Here is a 19833-nt window from a genome sequence, read left to right on the forward strand (position 1 = left end):
GCATAAGTACTTATTTTTTAATTCACAGTGTGTTCTATTATTAAAAAATATATACATATACATTAAAGAGTTAACATGTTGCATTAAATATAAACAATATGTGACCCTGGAGCACAAAACCAGTCTTAAGTAGCGCAGGTATATTTGTAGCAATAGCCAACAATACATTGTATGGGTCAAAATGATCAATTTTTCTTTTATGCCAAAAATCATTATGATATTAAGTAAAGATCATGTTCCATGAAGATATTCTGATTATTTCCGGCCGTTAATGTATCAAAACTTAATTTCTGATTAGTAATATGCATTGCTAAGAAGTTCATTTGGACAACTTTAAAGGCGATTTTGCACCTTCAGATTCCAGATTCCAGAACAGTTGTATCTCAGCCAAATACTGTCCTATCAATACTTTATATCAATATTTATTCAGCTTTCAGATGATGTATAAATCTCAATTTAAAAAAAATGTACTGGGTCACCGTTTAACAGTAATATTCAATGTTACAATGGCTTGTGTTACTACAGTAAAACCATTGGTTGTAGTTTTATGATTCTTTCATTAACATACGTTTCGTTCATTTACATTGGGTAGTTATGTCATCACTCGTAAATTTTTATAAAACACCAAAAGCTAGCAGAGGATGGTTTCGATCCATCGACCTCTGGGTTATGGGCCCAGCACGCTTCCGCTGCGCCACTCTGCTCATAGTAAAATAACGGGGATTTCACTGCTTATCAACAACACGCCTCTTATACATAAACCCACTTTTTGCGATGTTAGCTGTCAGGTTCTCACTATTATAATTATGACGAAACTTATATTATATTGATGCCTCATATTATATTTATATTACATATTTACATGTATACTACATCTTTAGATATTCAGGAGAGTTCACTTCGCTTCTTCTATCGCTACATCTTGGCTATTCGATCCTTCTTTACGCTGAGCAGCGCCCTCTACCAGTGTGCTAAATTATACCACACTGCCTGCACACCACAAAAAACACGTCTGTGAAACAACTTCTTGTGCTATAATTAAAAAATATATATAGAAATAAAAACGAAATGTGAAACAAAAAAAGAAAAAAATATTATTTAAAAAAATCCTATCCATGCAGTAGTTTTCTGTTCTCCTCTACTATGATATTTACGGTTGTGTATGACTGTGTGCGTGGAACACTAGCATACTACTTAACGAACAGTATGCAGTGTATATACTTTAAATGGAAATATTATGTGAAACTATGCACGTTAAACGTTGCTAACTCGTGGGCTGTTAACATATTACTTACTGCGCACTAAAAAGAAAACACGCCCACAGCATAGACACTGCAGAAGTAGTACGGGTAGTACGGCAGTGTGGTATTGCGCACAGCCTGTGTCGTTAGGTGTCTCTCATGTGATGAAAACACGGAAAACGGAAGAGACTTTCGTACTCTCGGGGTGAGAAAATAAACATCAAATATTGACTTAAAATGCATTGTACAAACCTCACACAGCGCTCGTTTAATCCAATTCTTATTCGTAATCTATTGTTGTTGTTTTTACGTGACTAATCTAATGTTAGGCGTACCAATGCAATGTTTTGATTGAAGTGTATTTATTTATTTATCGCATGGAGTGAAACAAGGCGCACGTTCGGTGCTGGATATTCGTCGGTTTCTTCATTCAAATCTCTCGATCACGATAATAAACTGCTTTATTCTCTCAGATATTTAATTTACTTTCAGTTTCGCTGAGTTCGGTGTCAAGCGCCCGTACAAATGGGCTGAACCGCACGATTTTGTCTCGCTTCTGCTTTTATGACCTTATTAAGTTATTATATTTAAGTTTCACGCAAAAAGCCTGAAAGAATCACGCGATGATGCGGGAAATTCCCGCAGATCGGTGACGTCACGGCGAAACCACAACCCCGCAGCTGATTTCACAATATCCTCACTACAGCTTTAAAAACTCACGTTTACTGCGATTACAATTGTGCTTTGGTCAGTTTTTGTGGAAATGTAACTGCGGTTCGGAAACCGAAAGCTAAAGTGTTACGAAACAGAACAGCTGGGCTGCCATAGTATCTGGTGGTAATACCATGGTATATCAAAATATATACCACAGTGATACTATAATATAACGTATAGTTAAATGGTAAAGTTCTACCATGGTACTTGTTTCTTGTTCTGGATTGCCAGTGTTGATGCTGTTTGTTTTTGATTCGTGTTTTCAGAATTTGGATTGAATCTCCCTGATTCTCATCAGTATGTAATGTATGCTAATGTGTTTCCAGGTGAATCTATAGAGTCATCATGCAGAGTACGTCCAACTACCTGTGGATGATGTCTGACCTGCTGGGTCAGGGAGCCACAGCCAACGTGTACCGCGGTAGACACAAGGTATCCGTGTGTTTATGTTGATATTACACTGTCTATACTTCATTTGCTTTGTGTTGTAAACTGGTGGATTTTGATTCAGTGACAGTGAATCTGTCAGAATGATTAATTTACATTTTACACTTCTCTAAAACACTAACATGATTGAAAATCTCACTGTGTGTCTGTAGAAAACTGGCGATCTCTATGCGGTCAAAGTGTTCAATAACCTGAGCTTCCTGCGTCCGCTGGACGTCCAGATGAGGGAGTTTGAGGTGCTGAAAAAACTCAACCACAAAAACATTGTGAAGCTCTTCGCCGTTGAGGAGGAGGTGAGGCAGACGCCGTCTTAAAGGGACACTCCACTTTTTTTTGTAAATAGGCTCATTCTCCAACTGCCCCCGAGTTAATAAGTTGATTTTTACCGTTTTGAAATCCATTCAGCCGTTCTCCTGTTCTGGCGATATCACTTTTAGCATAGCTTAGCATAGATTATTGAATCCTATGAGACCAATAGCATCACGTTCAAAAATGAGTTTCAGTATTTGTCCTATTTAAAACTGGACTCTTCTGTCATATCGTGTTCTAATACCAGTGGGAAATGTAAAGATGCGATTGTCTAGGCCGATAAGATTAGGAACTGAAGAATGAGCCTGTTTCCAAAAAAAGTGGAACGTTCCATTAACAATCTTAACAGGAATAGTTTTCACAAAACTAAAAATGTGCTCACTCTCAGGCTATCCGAGACGAGTTTGTTTCTTCATCAGATTTGTGGAAATGTAGCATTCCATCACTTGCTTGCCAATGAATCCTCTGCAGTGAATGGGTGCCGTCAGAATGAGAGTCCAAACAGCTGATAAAAACGTCACAATAATCCACACTGCTCCAGTCCATCAGTTAACAGATTGGGAGGACAAAAGAAACAAATTCATCATTAAGACGTTTTTACCTAAAATACAGATCCATAATCTATAATAATGATTCCTCCAGTAAAAAAAGTGGTCTGATCTGAATTAAGAAGGAATCGTTTTGTTTTATCAGTCTCTTTTGACAAGCATAAACCTGTTTCCACCGTGGAATTAAAAACAAAGAAGTAATTGTGACTTTTTATTTTACAATTCTGACTTTTATTCTCAGAATTGCAAAAAAATTCTAAATTGTGAGATTAAAAAGTAGCAATTACCTTATTAATTTTTTATTCCATTGCGTAAACAAACAGAATAGCAAAATGTAAACTGAAAAAACGTTTTAAACTAAAAAGTCCATAATCCATAATAACGCTTCCTCCAGTGAAAAAGTGGTCTGGTCTGAATCAGGAGAGAAATCTGCGAACAGCTCTAAAACCAAAACAGCTCTAAACTGGCTGGATTTTAATGTGAGATGCAACAGAAGATTTTTGTTTAGTTAAAAACATCTTAATGATGGATTTGTTTCAGCTTTTGTCTTCCCAAGATGTTAATTGATGGACTGGAGTGGTGTGGATTATTGTGATGTTTTTATCAGCTCTCGTTCTGACGGCACCCATTCACTTCAGAGGATCCACTGGTGAGCAAGTGATGAAATGTAGAAACAAACTTGCCAACACTGTTCCTTTAAAAAAAAGCTTAGTTTCTGTTGTTTCATGGTGGTTTTGATTTTCTTCTTCTCTGTTTTTCCGAAGTTCTGCAAACTCTTCCCTGTTTTACTTTCACAAACACATGAGATAACACCTGTAATACCTGTTTGAACCAAGCTAGGAACATCAAAGGTCACTGTTTTGTACACTTGTCATGTAGAAACATGATGATCAATTGTTGAATGCTTTTGTGGTGTGTCAGTCGAACACACGTCATAAGGTGTTGGTGATGGAGTATTGCCCCTGTGGGAGTCTCTACACGGTTCTCGAGGAACCGACGAACGCTTACGGACTCCCTGAGGACGAGTTCCTCATCGTTCTGCAGGATGTCGGTAAGTTTTCCATTGATCGGTTCTTTGATGAAAATCTCTTTTCGAGAGTTTCTCAGTGCTGACGCTGATGTTTGTGACAGTGGCTGGAATGAATCATCTCAGAGAGTACGGGATCGTCCATCGAGACATCAAGCCTGGGAACATCATGCGTGTGATCGGAGAAGACGGGCGATCCGTCTATAAACTGACCGACTTCGGAGCGGCGCGTGAGCTGGAAGACGACGAACAGTTTGTGTCGCTTTACGGCACAGAGGAGTATCTGGTGAGCTGAGGATGATGGGAAAAGTGATGTCCGTGTTTTGCATCCCTTGCTGATCTCTGTGTGTGTTTGTAGCATCCTGACATGTATGAGCGAGCCGTGCTGAGAAAAGACCACCAGAAGAAATACGGAGCCACGGTGGATCTGTGGAGCATCGGAGTCACATTTTATCACGCCGCCACCGGCAGCCTGCCGTTCAGACCCTTCGAAGGCCCACGCAGGAACAAAGAAGTCATGTGAGTGCTGTCAAACACACTTCAGATTCATGGCATAAATCATATGTGACCCTGGACCACAAAACCAGTCGTAAGGGTCAGTTTTTCTAAATTAAGATTTGTACGTCATCTGAAAGCTGAATAAATAAGCTTTCTACTGATGGTTTGTTAGGATAACATTTGACTAGGGCTGTGCAATTAATCGCGATCGCAAAAAAATCGCGATTTAAGCACATGCGATTTCTAAACTGCACAAGGCTGCGATTTTATCTATCCACCCAACGGCACCCCCGCCCCTCTTGAACGTCAAGTTCATTTTATTTTCGATATAGCGCCAGATCACAATAGAAGTCATTTAAGGTAATCTTTCCTATAGAACAGGTCTATACATAGTTCTTTTATTAAACATACTAAATTGCCTTATGTTATTTATCTTATTTACACTAAGGCATGGCATTTCTGTCTCTTCATGGTCGCGTGATTACAATGTCTCCTCCGCGAAAACACGGACTGGATCGCGGACTCCATTCATAAAAACCTAATCTACTATAGCGCGGAATGCCACGTAATTCGTCGATTTCTGGATTAATAAATCAAAAGTTGGTCTGTCACTTAATTCAAATCGCGATATGGACTAGTGTCTGTGAAAACTGAAATGCAGAAAGACCGTTTTAATATGAATCCTGCATGTTTCGTTTGCTTCTGTATGTATGAATGGTGGGGGGCGTTTTATTTCTTTACTACATGCAGACTGAAGCACACGTGACGCTCCCGCTAATTTTTGGCCTTTGCATCTCACATGAACAGATAAACTCAATCGCCAAATCGCTGCTGTGAGTTTCACTTTTACCGTTTCATTTGAGAAAACTAGCATCATATCATACTACGGTATACACACAGAAACTTCACTGCAACCTGTCAAAATAAAAGTACGGTTTAACATGTAACAGATCAATATTAGTCCTGTATTACTATTGTACAGTATAATGTAGGTGTTTATATATTCCTATTTAAATAATTTACATAAAACAATATATATGATAAAAAAAATATTACAACAAGATTAACCACTTAATTATTATTTAAACGTTTTAAACTGAATATAATTTTTGTTTGTGATTTTAACAGTAAATTTCTGTTTGTTTGACAAAAATGAAAAGGGTTTATTTTTCATTTGATTAAAAATAAATGTTTATGCTTTTTCATTATCAGAAAAATTAAAACACAAGAATTTCAAAAAAAAAAAAAAAAAAAAAAACTGAAAATGAATGTATTCGTTATTGCACAAAGTAGGCTAAAGTACCGGGGGGAAAAAAGTAAAATGGCTTATTTATTTTATGTTGTCTGTTTTAAAGACAATTCGTCACCTTAGAATTATAAGGTTCTATCTGCATTCTGAGCACTTTCGAGATATTAAGCTTCAAAGTTTTTGCGTTCCATAGACTTCTGTAGATAGAACCATTTTTGTTTTCTAAAAAAAAAGGCCCCAAATGTACATAGCTTACAAAAGAAACATTAAATAATGTAAATAAGTTGTCATAGAAGAAGAATATGTGAATAACTCAATTTTGACAAAAATGTCAGATAGAACCTTATAATTCTAAGGTGACGAATTTTACTACAGTTTTTTTTTTTATTAAACTTAATACTGTTATTTCATGGTGAAATGTTTTGTTATGCACTTCTTGTGCACTGAATACATTTAGAATGTATGTATGTAGCTTGTTTGAAAAAGCAAAAAAAAAAAAAAAATCGCAAATAAAATCGCAATCGCAATATTTGTTCAAAAAATCGCAATATGATTATTTTGTCCATATTGCACAGCCCTACATTTGACCAGGATACAACTATTTGAAAATCTGGAATCTAAGGGTGTGAAAAAAAACCTAAATACTGAGAAAATTGCCTTTAAAGTTGTCCAAATGAAGTTGTTAGCAATGCATATTACTATGGAACATGATCTTTACTTAATATCCTAATGATTTTTGGCTATTTCTACAAATTTTAAGGGTGGTTTGTGGTCCAAGGTCACATATAATATCACAAGTTGAGTGAATCGCTACATCCTTGCACTTTCCAAAAAAAATTTATTTATTTTTTTTACTTAGATTTTTTTGTGCAACCAAAATATCTAAAAATGACAAATTCTTTTCAGATAAAACAAGTCAAAATTAAGTGTGTTTTTGCTTGAAACAAGCAAAAAAAAAAAAAAAGAAATCGTTTTCTGTTTGAAATAAGATTTTTTTTCTTGCCCCATTGGCAGATTATTTAGCTTGTTCTAAGCAAAAGCTCACTTAATTTTGACCTTTTTTTTCTGATAACAAGACAATAATTTTTACTAGTCTAGAAAATCCTTCTTGATTTAAGAATTTGTAGATATTTTTTGTCTTGTTGGCTGGAAACAAGCCAAAAAATCTAAGTACGAAAAGCATGTTTTGCAGTGTACATCCCTAGAGCTGATTGTTGTTGATCTGACAGGTACAAGATCATCACAGAGAAGCCATCCGGCGCGATCTCAGGCCATCAGAAATTTGAGAACGGGAAGATCGAGTGGAGCTCAGAGATGCCCATCTCCTGCAGCCTCTCAAAGTGAGTCTGAGTCTCCAGATGGTCAGATTCATTTCGAGAAATGTGTCAAATGTGTGTTTGTGTGTCTCAGGGGTCTTCAGAGTCTCCTCACTCCAGTGCTGGCTAACATCCTTGAAGCAGACCAGGAGAAATGCTGGGGCTTCGACCAGTTCTTCGCAGAGACCAGCGATATCTTACACCGCATCGTGGTCTATGTGTTCAGCCTGCAGCAGGCCACCCTTCACCACATCTACATACACAAATACAACACGTAAGCATGCGTTTGACACACAGACACGCGCTTGATTGCCATGGACCCTTTTCACACCTTGTGATGATAGTTTTATGTTTTCATTTGTAAAAACATCTAACATACATTTATAAGACTATATTTTTTTGTTTTAATAACTGTTGGTTTTCTGCATATTTCATACCTTTGTCTCTTCTGACAAGCATATGGAAACCTGTTTCCACCACGGAATTAAAAACTAAAAAGGAATTGTGACTTTATATTTGACTATTCTGACTTTTATTCTCAGAATTGCAAGTTTGTATCTTGCAATTGCAGGATCACAATTATGGAGGAAAAAATTCTAAGTTGTGAGGTTAAAGAGTCGCAATTATTTTATTATTTTTTTTTTTCACTGCATAAACAAACAGAAGTGTGAAATGTAAACATTTTTTAACTAAAATATGAGTCCATAATCCATAATAACGTTTCCTCCAGGAAAAAAAAAAGTGGTCTGATCTGAATTAGCAGAAAAATCTGCACAGATCAAGCACCGTTTACAAGCCAGAATTGCAAGTTTATATCTTGCAATTGCAGGATCACATTTATGGAAAAAAAATTGGAGTTTTTAGTTTTTTTTTATATGATTGCATAACAGAATTGCGAAATGTAAACTCAGAAACACCCAGAGTTGCTTAATATGAACTCAGAATTGCAAGTGTACATCTCGCAGTTTTGTTGTAAATCTCAAAATGCAGATTTTTTTTTTTAATTTGAGATAAAATTGGCAGAAACAGGCTTCAATATTATAATAAGCATAAATGGGGATGAAAAAATTATATTTATTATCTCTGTGAATGTGAGGTTAATTACCTGCTATGCGAATAACTAGAAAAATAACAAAGTGCAGTGAATGTTAAAACTGTTACAAACTATGAAGACTTCTGCTTCTGAGAAACAAGGAAATGCGAAGAGGTCTTTACATTCTACAGTTAACTTCTTGCTGCACTGCAAAATATGCTAATCTTACTTAGATTTTTGTCTTGTTTCCAGTAAGAATATCGAAAAATTCTTAAATCAAGAAGGATTTTCTAGACGAGTAAAAATGGTTGTAGTTTTCAGAAAAAAAACAAGTCAAAATTAAGTGTGTTTTTGCTTGAAACAAGCAAAACAATCAGCCAATGGGGTAAGAAAAATAAACTGTTTTCTGTTTAAAATTAGATTTTTTTCTTACCCCATTGGCTGATTGTTTTACTTGTTCTAAGCAAAAACTCTGCAAAAAATGCTTTTCTTACTTACATTTATTGTGTTGTTTCCAGCCAAAATATCTCAAAATTCTTGAATCAGGAAGGATTTTCTAGACGAGTAAAAATTATTGTCTTGTTTTTAGTAAAAACAAGTCAAAATGAAGTGAGTTTTTGCTTAAAACAAGTAAAATAATCTGCCAATGGGGTAAGAAAAATAATCTAGTTGTCTGCTTGAAATAAGATTAGTTTTCTTACCCCATTGGCAGATTATTTTGCTTGTTTTAAGCAAAAACTCACTTCATTTTGACTTGTTTTTACTAAAAACAAGACAATAATTTTTACTCGTCTAGAAAATCCTTCCCGATTCAATTATTTAGAGATATTTTGGCTGGAAACAAGACAATAAATCTAAGTAAGAAAAGCATTTTTTGCAGTGTTTTGATTTGTTTTTCTGAAAACAAGAAAATAGATTTTACTCGTCTAGAAAATCCTTCCTGATTTAAGAATTTTTAGATATTTTGACTGGAAACAAGACAAAAAATCGACGTAAGAAAAGCTTTTTTTGCGGTGTAATCTAAAGATCATTAAAGCTGTATTTACGTCCATTTATGCAGTTGTTCTGTTTTGTGTTAATACATTCACAGAGTGATATTTTCTCTCCATTCAGGGCGAATCTCTTTCAGGAGCTGCTTTTCAGACGGACCAACATAACGCCATCCCATCAAGACTTCCTGTACGAGGGCCGACACCTGGCTCTCGACCCCAACCGACAGGCTCAGACCTTCCCCAAAACCTCCAGAGAGAATCCCATCATGCTGCTGAGCAGAGACCCCGTCAACACCGTCGGCCTGCTGTTCGAAGACCGTGAGTGTGACGATGCTGACAGTCATGCTGTTGTCGATGTTCGCTATTAACTGTTTGTTTGCTAATAACAATGGCGTGTGTTTGCAGCCAGCCCACCCAAAGTACAACCGCGCTACGACCTGGATCTGGATGCCAGCTACGCCAAGGTAAGAAACGACTTTGTGTCCATTTAGTGACACTTTTAGAGTCTCTTAGTTTGAAATATAGTTGATTTTAATGGCTGTTGGTTGTGTTTCTGCTCAGACGTTTGCAGGTGATGTTGGATATCTGTGGAAGACGTCCGATTCTTTGCTTCTGTACCAGGAGCTGGTGAGGAAAGGCGTCCGAGGCCTGATGTAAGTTCATGAATCAAATAAAACATAGCAACTGGCGCTGATGAATCGAACTGAATTGATTCACTATTGTCTTCTGTAGAGGTGCTGAACAACACTAATTGACTGAATCAAAATTAACTGAATTGATCTGAATAATGACACTTATTTAACTGAATTGAATCAACACTGAATGGAATCACTCTGGATAATGACTGAGATGTTTTACAAGAGCAAATAAATGAATTTTACAACATTGACACCAAATTGAATCAAAACAAGTAAATTGATCTGAATAATGGTAATATTGTCTTTTGCAGAGCGGTTTTACAGCTGAAATTGAACTTTATTTTATCAATAGTTGAAATTGAGCTGTTACTGAAGTGAACTGAATCAAAATTAAACTGAATTGAGAGCTTTAAATTTATTTGGTTTCATAAGTGATTAATTTTGCATCATTAGCACTTGAGTTGAACTGATTCACTGAATCATTAAACTGAATTGATATTGAACTAAATTAATCTGAATGACACTGTTGTCTTCTGTAAAGCTGCGTTAAGTTCAATTTGTTTCATAATTGATCAATTTTGCATCAACACTTATTGAGTTGAACTGATTAAACATTCAATTGAATCACTGAATCAATCTGAATCATTGAACTGAAGCGAAATTAAACTAAATTAATCTGAATAATGACACTTGTCTTCTGTAGAGCTGCTTTAAATTTAATTTGTTTCATATTGATCAATTTTGCATCATTAAGACTTATTGAACTGATTAAACATTGAATTGAATCACTGAATCATTTTGAATCATTGAAATGAATCTAAATTGAACTAAATTAATCAGAATAATGACACTTATTTAACTGAATTGAATCAACACTGAATGGAATCACTCTGGATAATGACTGAGATGTTTTACAAGAGCAAATAAATGAACTTCTTAATTTATGAATTTTACAACATTGACACCAAATTGAATCAAAACAAGTAAACTGATCTGAATAATGGTAATAAAATCTTTTGCAGAGCGTTTTTACAGCTGAAATTGAACTTTATTTTATCAATAGTTGAAATTGAGCTGTTACTGAAGTGAACTGAATCAAAATTAAACTGAATTGAGAGCTTTAAATTTATTTGTTTCATAAGTGATGAATTTTGCATCATTAGCACTTATTGAGTTGAACTGATTCACTGAATCATTTTGAATCATTAAACTGAATTGATATTGAACTTAATTAATCTGAATGACACTGTTGTCTTCTGTAAAGCTGCTTTAAGTTCAATTTGTTTCATAATTGATAAATTTTGCATCAACACTTATTGAGTTGAACTGATTAAACATTCAATTGAATCACTGAATCAATCTGAATCATTGAACTGAAGCGAAATTAAACTAAAATAATCTGAATAATGACACTTGTCTTCTGTAGAGCAACTTTAAATTTAATTTGTTTCATAATTGATCAATTTTGCATCATTAAGACTTATTGAACTGATTAAACATTGAATTGAATCACTGAATCATTGAAATGAATCTAAATTGAACTAAATTAATCAGAATAATGACACTGTTGTCTTCCGTAGAGCTGCTTTAAACTGAATTTGTTTCATAATTGATCAATTTTGCATCAATAACACTTATTGAATTGAACTGATTAAACATTGAATTGAATCACTGAATCATTTAGAATCATTGAACTGAATCGAAATTGAACTAAATTAATCTGAATAAGGACACTTGTCTTCTGTAGAGCAACTTTAAGTTGAATTTGTTTCATAATTGTCAGTTTTGCATCAACACTTATTGAATTGAACTGATTAAACATTAAATTGAATCACTGAATCAATATGAATCATTGAACTGAAGCGAAATTAAACTAAATTAATCTGAATAATGACACTTGTCTTCTGTAGAGCTGCTTTAAATTTAATTTGTTTCATAATTGATCAATTTTGCATCATTAAGACTTATTGAACTGATTAAACATTGAATTGAATCACTGAATCATTGAAATGAATCTAAATTGTACTAAATTAATCAGAATAATGACACTGTTGTCTTCCGTAGAGCAACTTTAAGTTGAATTTGTTTCATAATTGTCAGTTTTGCATCAACACTTATTGAATTGAACTGATTAAACGTTGAACTGACTCATTTTGAATCATTGAACCAAATTGATCTGAATAAAGACTCTATTGTCATCTGTAGAACATACAGCTGAAACTGAATTCCTTTTATAATTTATGGGTTTTTCAGTATTAGCATTTTTGAACTGAACTGATTAAACTGAGTCATTCTGAAGAATGACTCTTGTCTTCTGTAGAGCTGCTTTATAGCTTTTTTTGCAACATTATTACTGTTATTGACCAGTTCATAAGTGTGAAGTGACCTGTAAGCACTAAATGTACGTTGTGTTTCAGCGAGCTGATCAGAGACGAATGCAGCGAGACGGTGCACAAGAAGACGGAGGTGATTCACATGTGTAACTACTGCAACCAGACGCTGGAGCGAACAGAACAGCTGTGAGTAATGCATGAGTTTAGACGAAGCTTTAAACAAGATCATGCGAGATCTTGATGAGCTTCCTGTGTGTGTTTTTCAGGTGTGAGGTTCTGATGCAGAGCAGTCTCCTGTCGGTGGAGTACGATGAGATCCGGGACATGAGGAAGAAGGTGATGCGGGTGAGATATTGCTGATCCTCAATGACTTCTAAAGTTTGAATCTCTTCATGAAAGCGTGTTCATCTCGTCTGCTCTGTGTGCAGCTGTCCAGCTCTCTGGGCTCCATGGAGCAAACGCTACAAGACATCAGCAGCATGTTCCTGCCGGGAGGAAGTCTGACCGACACGTGGATGCTGCAAGTGGGAACGCACCCCGAGGACAGGAAGTGAGTGTTACTGTTTTTAGCGTTCATCGCACTAGAGAAGCAAACGTCTCATTTCCTCAAAACAAACGGGGCAAAGTACTGTTCATAACACTGTAAAAAAATATTCTTCCTTAATACATTTGTCTTGTTTTCCAGTACAAATATCTAAACTTCCTTAAATCAGTATGACTTAAGAAATTAAATTAAGCTTTCATTCATTTTTCTAACCGTATTTGTGCTGATATTTGTGACCCTGGACCACAAAACCAGTCTGAAGTCGCATGGGTTTATTTGCAGCAATAGGGAAAAATACATTGCATGGGTCAGAATTATCGATTTTTCTTTTGTGCTGCAAATATTTAGGATATTGAGTAAAGATTATGTTCTATGAAGATATTTTCTACCAGAAATATATCAAAACTTCATTTTTGATTAGTAATATGCATTGCTAAGAATGTCATTTGCACAACTTTAAAGGGGAATGTTTTTGCACCATCAGATTTCAGATTCTCAAATAGTTGTATCCTAGCCAAATATTGTCCCATCCTAACAAGTCCATGTATCGATGGAAAACTTATTTATTTGGCTTTTAAATTTTAAATTGTAAAAGGTTTTCCCTTATGACTGGTTTTGTGGTCCAGGGTCACATTTGTTCTTGTTTTAAGCGTAATTTTGATAAATGTTTTCAGAAAACAACACTTAATATCTTAAGTCATTTTGCTTCTCTGGTAAAATATGTTGAGTATTTTGATTATTATAATTTTTTTTAATGAATTTTGATATTTGTACTGAAAAAAAGACAAAATAATTATTTTAGTATCATCAGTTTTTTGTTAAAATTTCAAATTTATTTGTTGTTGATGTTTATATATTATAATTTTGTGTTATGTTGTTTTTTTTCTTTTTATTAGTTTGTGTTGTTTTAAAATATGACTTTAATATGTTTTTATAGTTTTTTTTTTTTAATTTCAGTACTTTTTAAAATTTATTATACCAAGATAAACTAAATAGAAATGAGTAAAGTTGCCTTGGACAATATCTAAAATAAAAAGTTTTTTTTAATTTCATTCAGCTTCAGTTTCAGCTTTTTTTGTTTGTTTGTTTAACCCTGACAAAAATACAGAGGTAGGAGCACATTTTAAGCTTGAACTTGAGTATCTGATTGCTGCCTGTGTTTCTGTGTGTCTGGTCTAGTGTGGAGAAGATCAAAGTTCTGCTGGACGCTATCGGCTCCATCTACCAGCAGTTCAAGAAAGACAAGGCCGAAAGACGTGAGTCTGAGATCTCGTGAAATCTCATCAGTGCTCGTTTGCATTTCATGCATTTGACTTGTGATGTCTCCTCAGGTTTGCCTTATAATGAAGAACAAATCCACAAGTTTGACAAGTGAGTATTGTGTGTGTTGTAGCTGAAGTACTAAATGCATGTGATGCAAAAATCATGACCTGAATCTCTTCTCTCTGCAGGCAGAAGCTGGTTCTTCACGCCACCAAAGCGCGGGCGCTCTTCACAGACGAGTGCGCCATGAAATATCGCCTCTTCATCTCCAAGAGCGAGGAGTGGATGAAGTAAGAGCTCAGTGAAGCTCACCTGTGATCCAAACAGCTCAACTAAGAATGATTATTAGTTCTAAATGTTATCATTCAATCATGGATCTATTTAGTGATCGGTTTTTCATTATATCGCTGTTTTAAGCTGCTTGATTTTGATACCTATAATCAGGGTGCGATTTGTGAAAAAACCAGAGGTGCTTTTGAAAACTTTTTTTTTTCTCTCTCCATAGGCAGAGGTTGACCAAACTGTTAGTGTAATCTGTTAACAATGTGTATTATATATAGGCAAGAACCAGATAATGAGTGTCAGGTCATGAAATGTTTTTTTAATACAACGAAAGCTGTAGGTATTATGTGATCACTATTTAATAGTAATGATTTAATTTCAAACAACAAATGCATTTTATAGGGAAGGTGAGCAACGGAGCTTTTTGGAAACTCTGAATCAGTAAACCACTGCGTCAGGCAAAAGATTCACTGATTCATTGAATCATTTGATTCAGAATCATTTTGATTCAGAACATTCAACTTCAAGTGCATATGGCGAATCATTTGATTCAGATGACTTTAAAGCGTGTATCGCGAATTATGTGATTTAAATAGAGACGTAGGAGTGGCTTCGCGGGACGTTTTATTCCCACAATGGATAAAAATAATTAATCAGAAGCAGGGATGCATAGACCAGAGGGGGGGAAATTGCACCCTGCCTATAATGATAGTGTGAACGGGCCTTTACAGTGATTTCACAGCAGGTAAGTCACCGTAGTAAGATCCCTGTCACATGACCTCTTGTACACCTCTGTATTCTGTGTGAGTGGCTCTTTTGCTGTGTTGCCATGGAAACTGTGTCTGAGATTCACATGCAGTGGCTGATAAATGAACGTCTCCTTACAGGAAGTTCCATCACGTGCGGAAGCACCTCCTGTCTCTGACCGGTCAGTTCAGCAGCATGGAACAGGAAGTGACCCTGCTCATGCAGCGTGTGTATAAAGTGAGTAAACAGGAAGTGCTGTGCATTTAGCTGCGCTGTTATGGCACACAGACACTAACAGCTCTTATGTGTCCAGCTGCTGGAGCAGTTACCACAGAAGATGGTGCCCATGACGTCCGGAGGAATCAAACCGCAGGCGTACCTCAGTCCCAACACACTGGTGGAGATGACGCTGGGGTGAGAGACAAACACACGTCCACCATTGCTGATTCACATCATTGCAGACTAAAAACATCATAACAGGAGATTAACCTACAAAGAGATTTAACACATTCACATGATTCACGCATTTAACACAGCCTCCTCATCCAGACCTGTCTGTCGTCTTACAGCGATGCAGGATGACAGCTGACTGTGTGATGGAATGCAGTTTATGTGCCTAAAATTCAAGATATAAGAGCAAGAAATGCTCCTCTTTTCTTTACATCACATGATGTAGTTCTTTTTTGTTTTGTTTTTTAAGATTTATTTTTGGTGTTTTGTTTTTTTTGTCATTTGATGAAGTTCGTAGCTTCGGAACCGGTTCGTGAATCATTTGCTCTAGATCGGAATTTTGAAACGGTTTCACAAATCATTTGATGTAGATCGGAGATTCGGAGTGTGTTCACGAATCATTTGATGTAGTTTGGAGCTTCACAAATCATTTGATGTAGATCGGAGCTTCAGAACATTTTCGCGAATCATTTGAAGAAGATCGGAGCTTTGATGTGTGTTCACGAATCATTTGATGAAGTTTGGAGCTTCGCAAATCATTTGATGTAGATCGGAGCTTCAGAACATTTTCGCGAATCATTTGAAGAAGATCGGAGCTTTGATGTGTGTTCACGAATCATTTGATGAAGTTCGGAGCTTCGGAACCGGTTCGCGAATCATTTGCTCTAGATCGGAACTTTGAAACGGTTTCACGAATCATTTGATGTAGTTTGGAGCTTCGCAAATCATTTGATGTAGATCGGAGCTTCAGAACATTTTCGCGAATCATTTGATGAAGTTGGAGCTTCAGAACCGGTTCGCGAATCATTTGATGAAGTTGGAGCTTCAGAACCGGTTCGCGAATCATTTGCTCTAGATCGGAACTTTGAAACGGTTTCACGAATCATTTGATGTAGTTTTAAGATTTGGAGTGTGTTCGCGAATCATTTGAAGAAGATCGGAGCTTTGATGCATGTTCGTAAATCAATTGATGTAGTTCGGAGCCTCGCGAATCATTTGAAGAAGATTGGAGCTTCGGAACAGGTTCGCGAATCATTTGCTCTAGATCGGAACTTTGAAATGGTTTCACGAATCATTTGATGTAGTTCTGAGATTCGGAGTGTGTTCACGAATCATTTGATGTAGTTTGGACCTTCGGAACCGGTTCGTGAATCATTTGCTCTTGATCGGAATTTTAAAACGGTTTTGCGAATCATTTGATGTAGTTTTAAGATTTGGAGTGTGTTCGCGAATCATTTGAAGAAGATCGGAGCTTTGATGCATGTTCGTGAATCAATTGATGTAGTTCGGAGCCTCGCGAATCATTTGATGTAGATTGTAGCTTCAGAACATTTTCGCGAATCATTTGAAGTTCGGAGCTTCGGAACTGGTTCGCGAATCATTAGCTCTAGATCGGAACATTGAAACGGTTTCACGAATCATTTGATGTAGTTCTGAGATTCGGAGTGTGTTCACGAATCATTTGATGTAGTTTGGAGCTTTGCAAATCATTTGATGTAGATCGGAGCTTCAGAACATTTTCGCGAATCATTTGAAGAAGATCGGAGCTTTGATGCATGTTCGTGAATCAATTGATGTAGTTCGGAGCCTCGCGAATCATTTGATGTAGATTGTAGCTTCAGAACATTTTCGCGAATCATTTGAAGTTCGGAGCTTCGGAACTGGTTCGCGAATCATTAGCTCTAGATCGGAACATTGAAACGGTTTCACGAATCATTTGATGTAGTTCTGAGATTCGGAGTGTGTTCACGAATCATTTGATGTAGTTTGGAGCTTTGCAAATCATTTGATGTAGATCGGAGCTTCAGAACATTTTCGCGAATCATTTGATGAAGTTTGGAGCTTCAGAACTGGTAAGCAAATCATTTGCTCTAGATTGTAACTTCGGAATGGTTTTGCGAATCATTTGATGTAGTTCTGAGCTTCAGAGTGTGTTTGAGAATCATTTGAAGAAGATCAGAGCTTTGATGCGTGTTCGCGAATCATTTGATGTAGATTGGAGCTTCAGGATGTTTTTGTGAATCATTTGATGTACTTCTGAGCTTCGGAGTGTGTCCGCAAATCATTTTGAGTTTTGGACCCGGAAAGCGATTGTGGGGCCCCCAACGAAGGTTTGCTTAGGGCCCCCCATAAGGTAAACACGCCCCAGAAGGTCCTTGAGTCGGGATTTGAACATGGGACGCTGCATTCTGCCCACAAGGTTATCACATGATGTAGTTCAATGGTGGCTCATGATGGGTTCAATAAATAAGAATTAATACTGTATTACATTTTAGACACATTCGAATGTATTAGTGCCCCCCCTTTTTTCAGCACAGTTGGCTCCGGAAGTATTTGTCAATTCATTTTTCTGTTTACAAGCAGAATCACAACATTACAAACTACCACCTACTTGCTTTTACTTTTATATTTAGAGTGTAATTTCACTTTTCTAAAATTAATTTGATATTTTAATGTTTATTTACCAGTACCTGTTTATATTATTAGAATTATTAATGAAATCTATTCAATCTAAATATTTCTCTATATTAATGTAGTAATGTAATTAACAATATTAAACAATTTAATCTACGGCCCTCGTCATTTTATTTTAGAAATTAGTGTACGGTCTTAAACAAGCAAAGCCGATGATAACCAGGTGTGTGTAATCTACTAACAAAAGGTGCGGAATGTGTTATAAACCGTAAACACATTTCTGCTTAACAGGATGAAGAAGCTGAAGGAGGAGATGGAAGGAGTTGTGAAGGAGCTGGCGGAGAACAACCTGTTCCTGGAGAGGTGAACCATTACATTTATATGGATTTTAAAGCGCTTTATACAATACAGATAGTTTCAAAGCAGCTTTGCAGTAATAAACAAAAAAATAACAGTGTAAATGTCATAGAATGGCTCACAGATGACTCATTGGTGACGCCTGCTGGTCAAAAGGTGTAAATGCGACAGACCAGTACATGCACAGAAACATCTTTAAACCCTGGAAAAATGTTGATTTGAAAGTATAATATATCAAATGCAATTAACAACTCATCAAATACCATTAAATATGAAGTGTTTGTGTAACTTATTGGCTTGTATAAACAGGCCAGTAAGTTTAAATGGGCATTATAACCTTGTGATATTGTGACAGCTGTAGTCTTAATAAAGCAAAATTCCATCAGTGATGCATCTGCTTGTGTTTCAGGTTTGGGACGCTGACGGTGGACGGCGGCATCAGGGCCGTGGATCGGATGTGACGCGCTCGGCTCTCTCGGATCGTCACAGCACAAATGACAAGCTCTGCTAGTTGTACATATGAATAGAATGTAAATAATACACATCTTAAACTTTACTTTGTGCTATTATTTTAATCTTGCATTAATTCTCTGCATGTGAACATCAAACTGGAGTTGCTCTTAAGCCCAAATTTTTTTTTAAATTCTGTTGTTGTCGTGAAAATGAAGTGTATTCTTCATTCTGATTGGGTTAGCATCTGTGCGGTTAGTAAACACTCCTGCTCCTGTGTTGGTGAATGTTGCTGAACGACTCTGATGGTTCATTAAAGCAGAAGTGTTTTCCTTCAGTGTAAATGAAAGCGCTTGAACTATTTATAGACATTAATGTTTGTTTCTGTAAATGAGTAAAAAGAACAGCTGAGTTCTGATAAAACCTTTGTGTTTCTTGTTTCTCACACCTTCATACCACATCTCTACCCGTAATGCTTTGCTTCTGTTCACAGATTTATTATAAATCAGTGCATGCTGGAATGGAAATAAAACAGTTGCCATGCCAACTTGTTACTGTAAACAAAAGCTCGCTATGCTTGCCCCGCCTCCGGGTTCTTATGATTGGTCCAGTGTTTTGGAACTGACATTGATGAGCGGCGCTGCGCGTTAAAGTTCAAATTCTTTTTGACACTGCGTCTCAAAAACGCGACGCTGCTGAAGACGCGAGTGAAACGATCATACACGTCTATCTAGACTAGAGCGTTTACATACATCGTCCTCCTCTCTGCATTTCTGATGATAACAGTTATCAGTCGCCATGACAACTGACACAAAAGCACAATCTCCTCTCAGCTGCTGTTGTCATGGCAACACCCTCCGACAACAGCTTCAGCGTGACAAGCATCCACTTTGAAACAGACGTGTAGAACGTGACGCTCATTTACATACATATTCACTAACGTCAGAAGGGATAAATAGACTGTAAACAGTTTATCTAGA

The 19833-nt window shown here is 36.4% G+C and overlaps 1 protein-coding gene across 1 annotated transcript; it reads left to right on the forward strand.

The window, feature by feature from the left end:
* The first annotated feature begins 1356 nt into the window (after positions 1-1356).
* tbk1 (TANK-binding kinase 1) lies at positions 1357-19285 on the forward strand. Its single transcript, XM_073838451.1, has 21 exons — positions 1357-1446; positions 2282-2387; positions 2555-2695; positions 4181-4310; positions 4391-4572; positions 4645-4805; positions 7263-7373; positions 7444-7623; positions 9496-9692; positions 9780-9838; positions 9936-10027; positions 12430-12531; positions 12612-12690; positions 12774-12895; positions 14069-14145; positions 14221-14260; positions 14341-14442; positions 15322-15418; positions 15495-15595; positions 18338-18409; positions 18813-19285. Exons 2-21 carry the CDS (start codon positions 2301-2303, stop codon positions 18862-18864), a joined length of 2184 nt encoding a protein of 727 aa, XP_073694552.1. The 5' UTR covers positions 1357-1446; positions 2282-2300; the 3' UTR covers positions 18865-19285.
* Positions 19286-19833: the final 548 nt, after the last annotated feature.

Source organism: Garra rufa, chromosome 4, assembly GCF_049309525.1.
Source record: "Garra rufa chromosome 4, GarRuf1.0, whole genome shotgun sequence".
NCBI classification, from domain to species: Eukaryota; Metazoa; Chordata; class Actinopteri; order Cypriniformes; family Cyprinidae; genus Garra; species Garra rufa.

What these genes read in the sequence shown, in the direction of transcription:
- tbk1 (XM_073838451.1), top strand. Translation starts at nt 2,301, where the DNA reads ATGCAGAGTACGTCCAACTACCTGTGGATGATGTCTGACCTGCTGGGT. An exon ending in GAAAGACAAGGCCGAAAGAC is followed by an intron (nt 14,146 to 14,220) that starts GTGAGTCTGAGA and finishes ATGTCTCCTCAG; the next exon opens with GTTTGCCTTATAATGAAGAA. An exon ending in AAGAGCGAGGAGTGGATGAA is followed by an intron (nt 14,443 to 15,321) that starts GTAAGAGCTCAG and finishes GTCTCCTTACAG; the next exon opens with GAAGTTCCATCACGTGCGGA.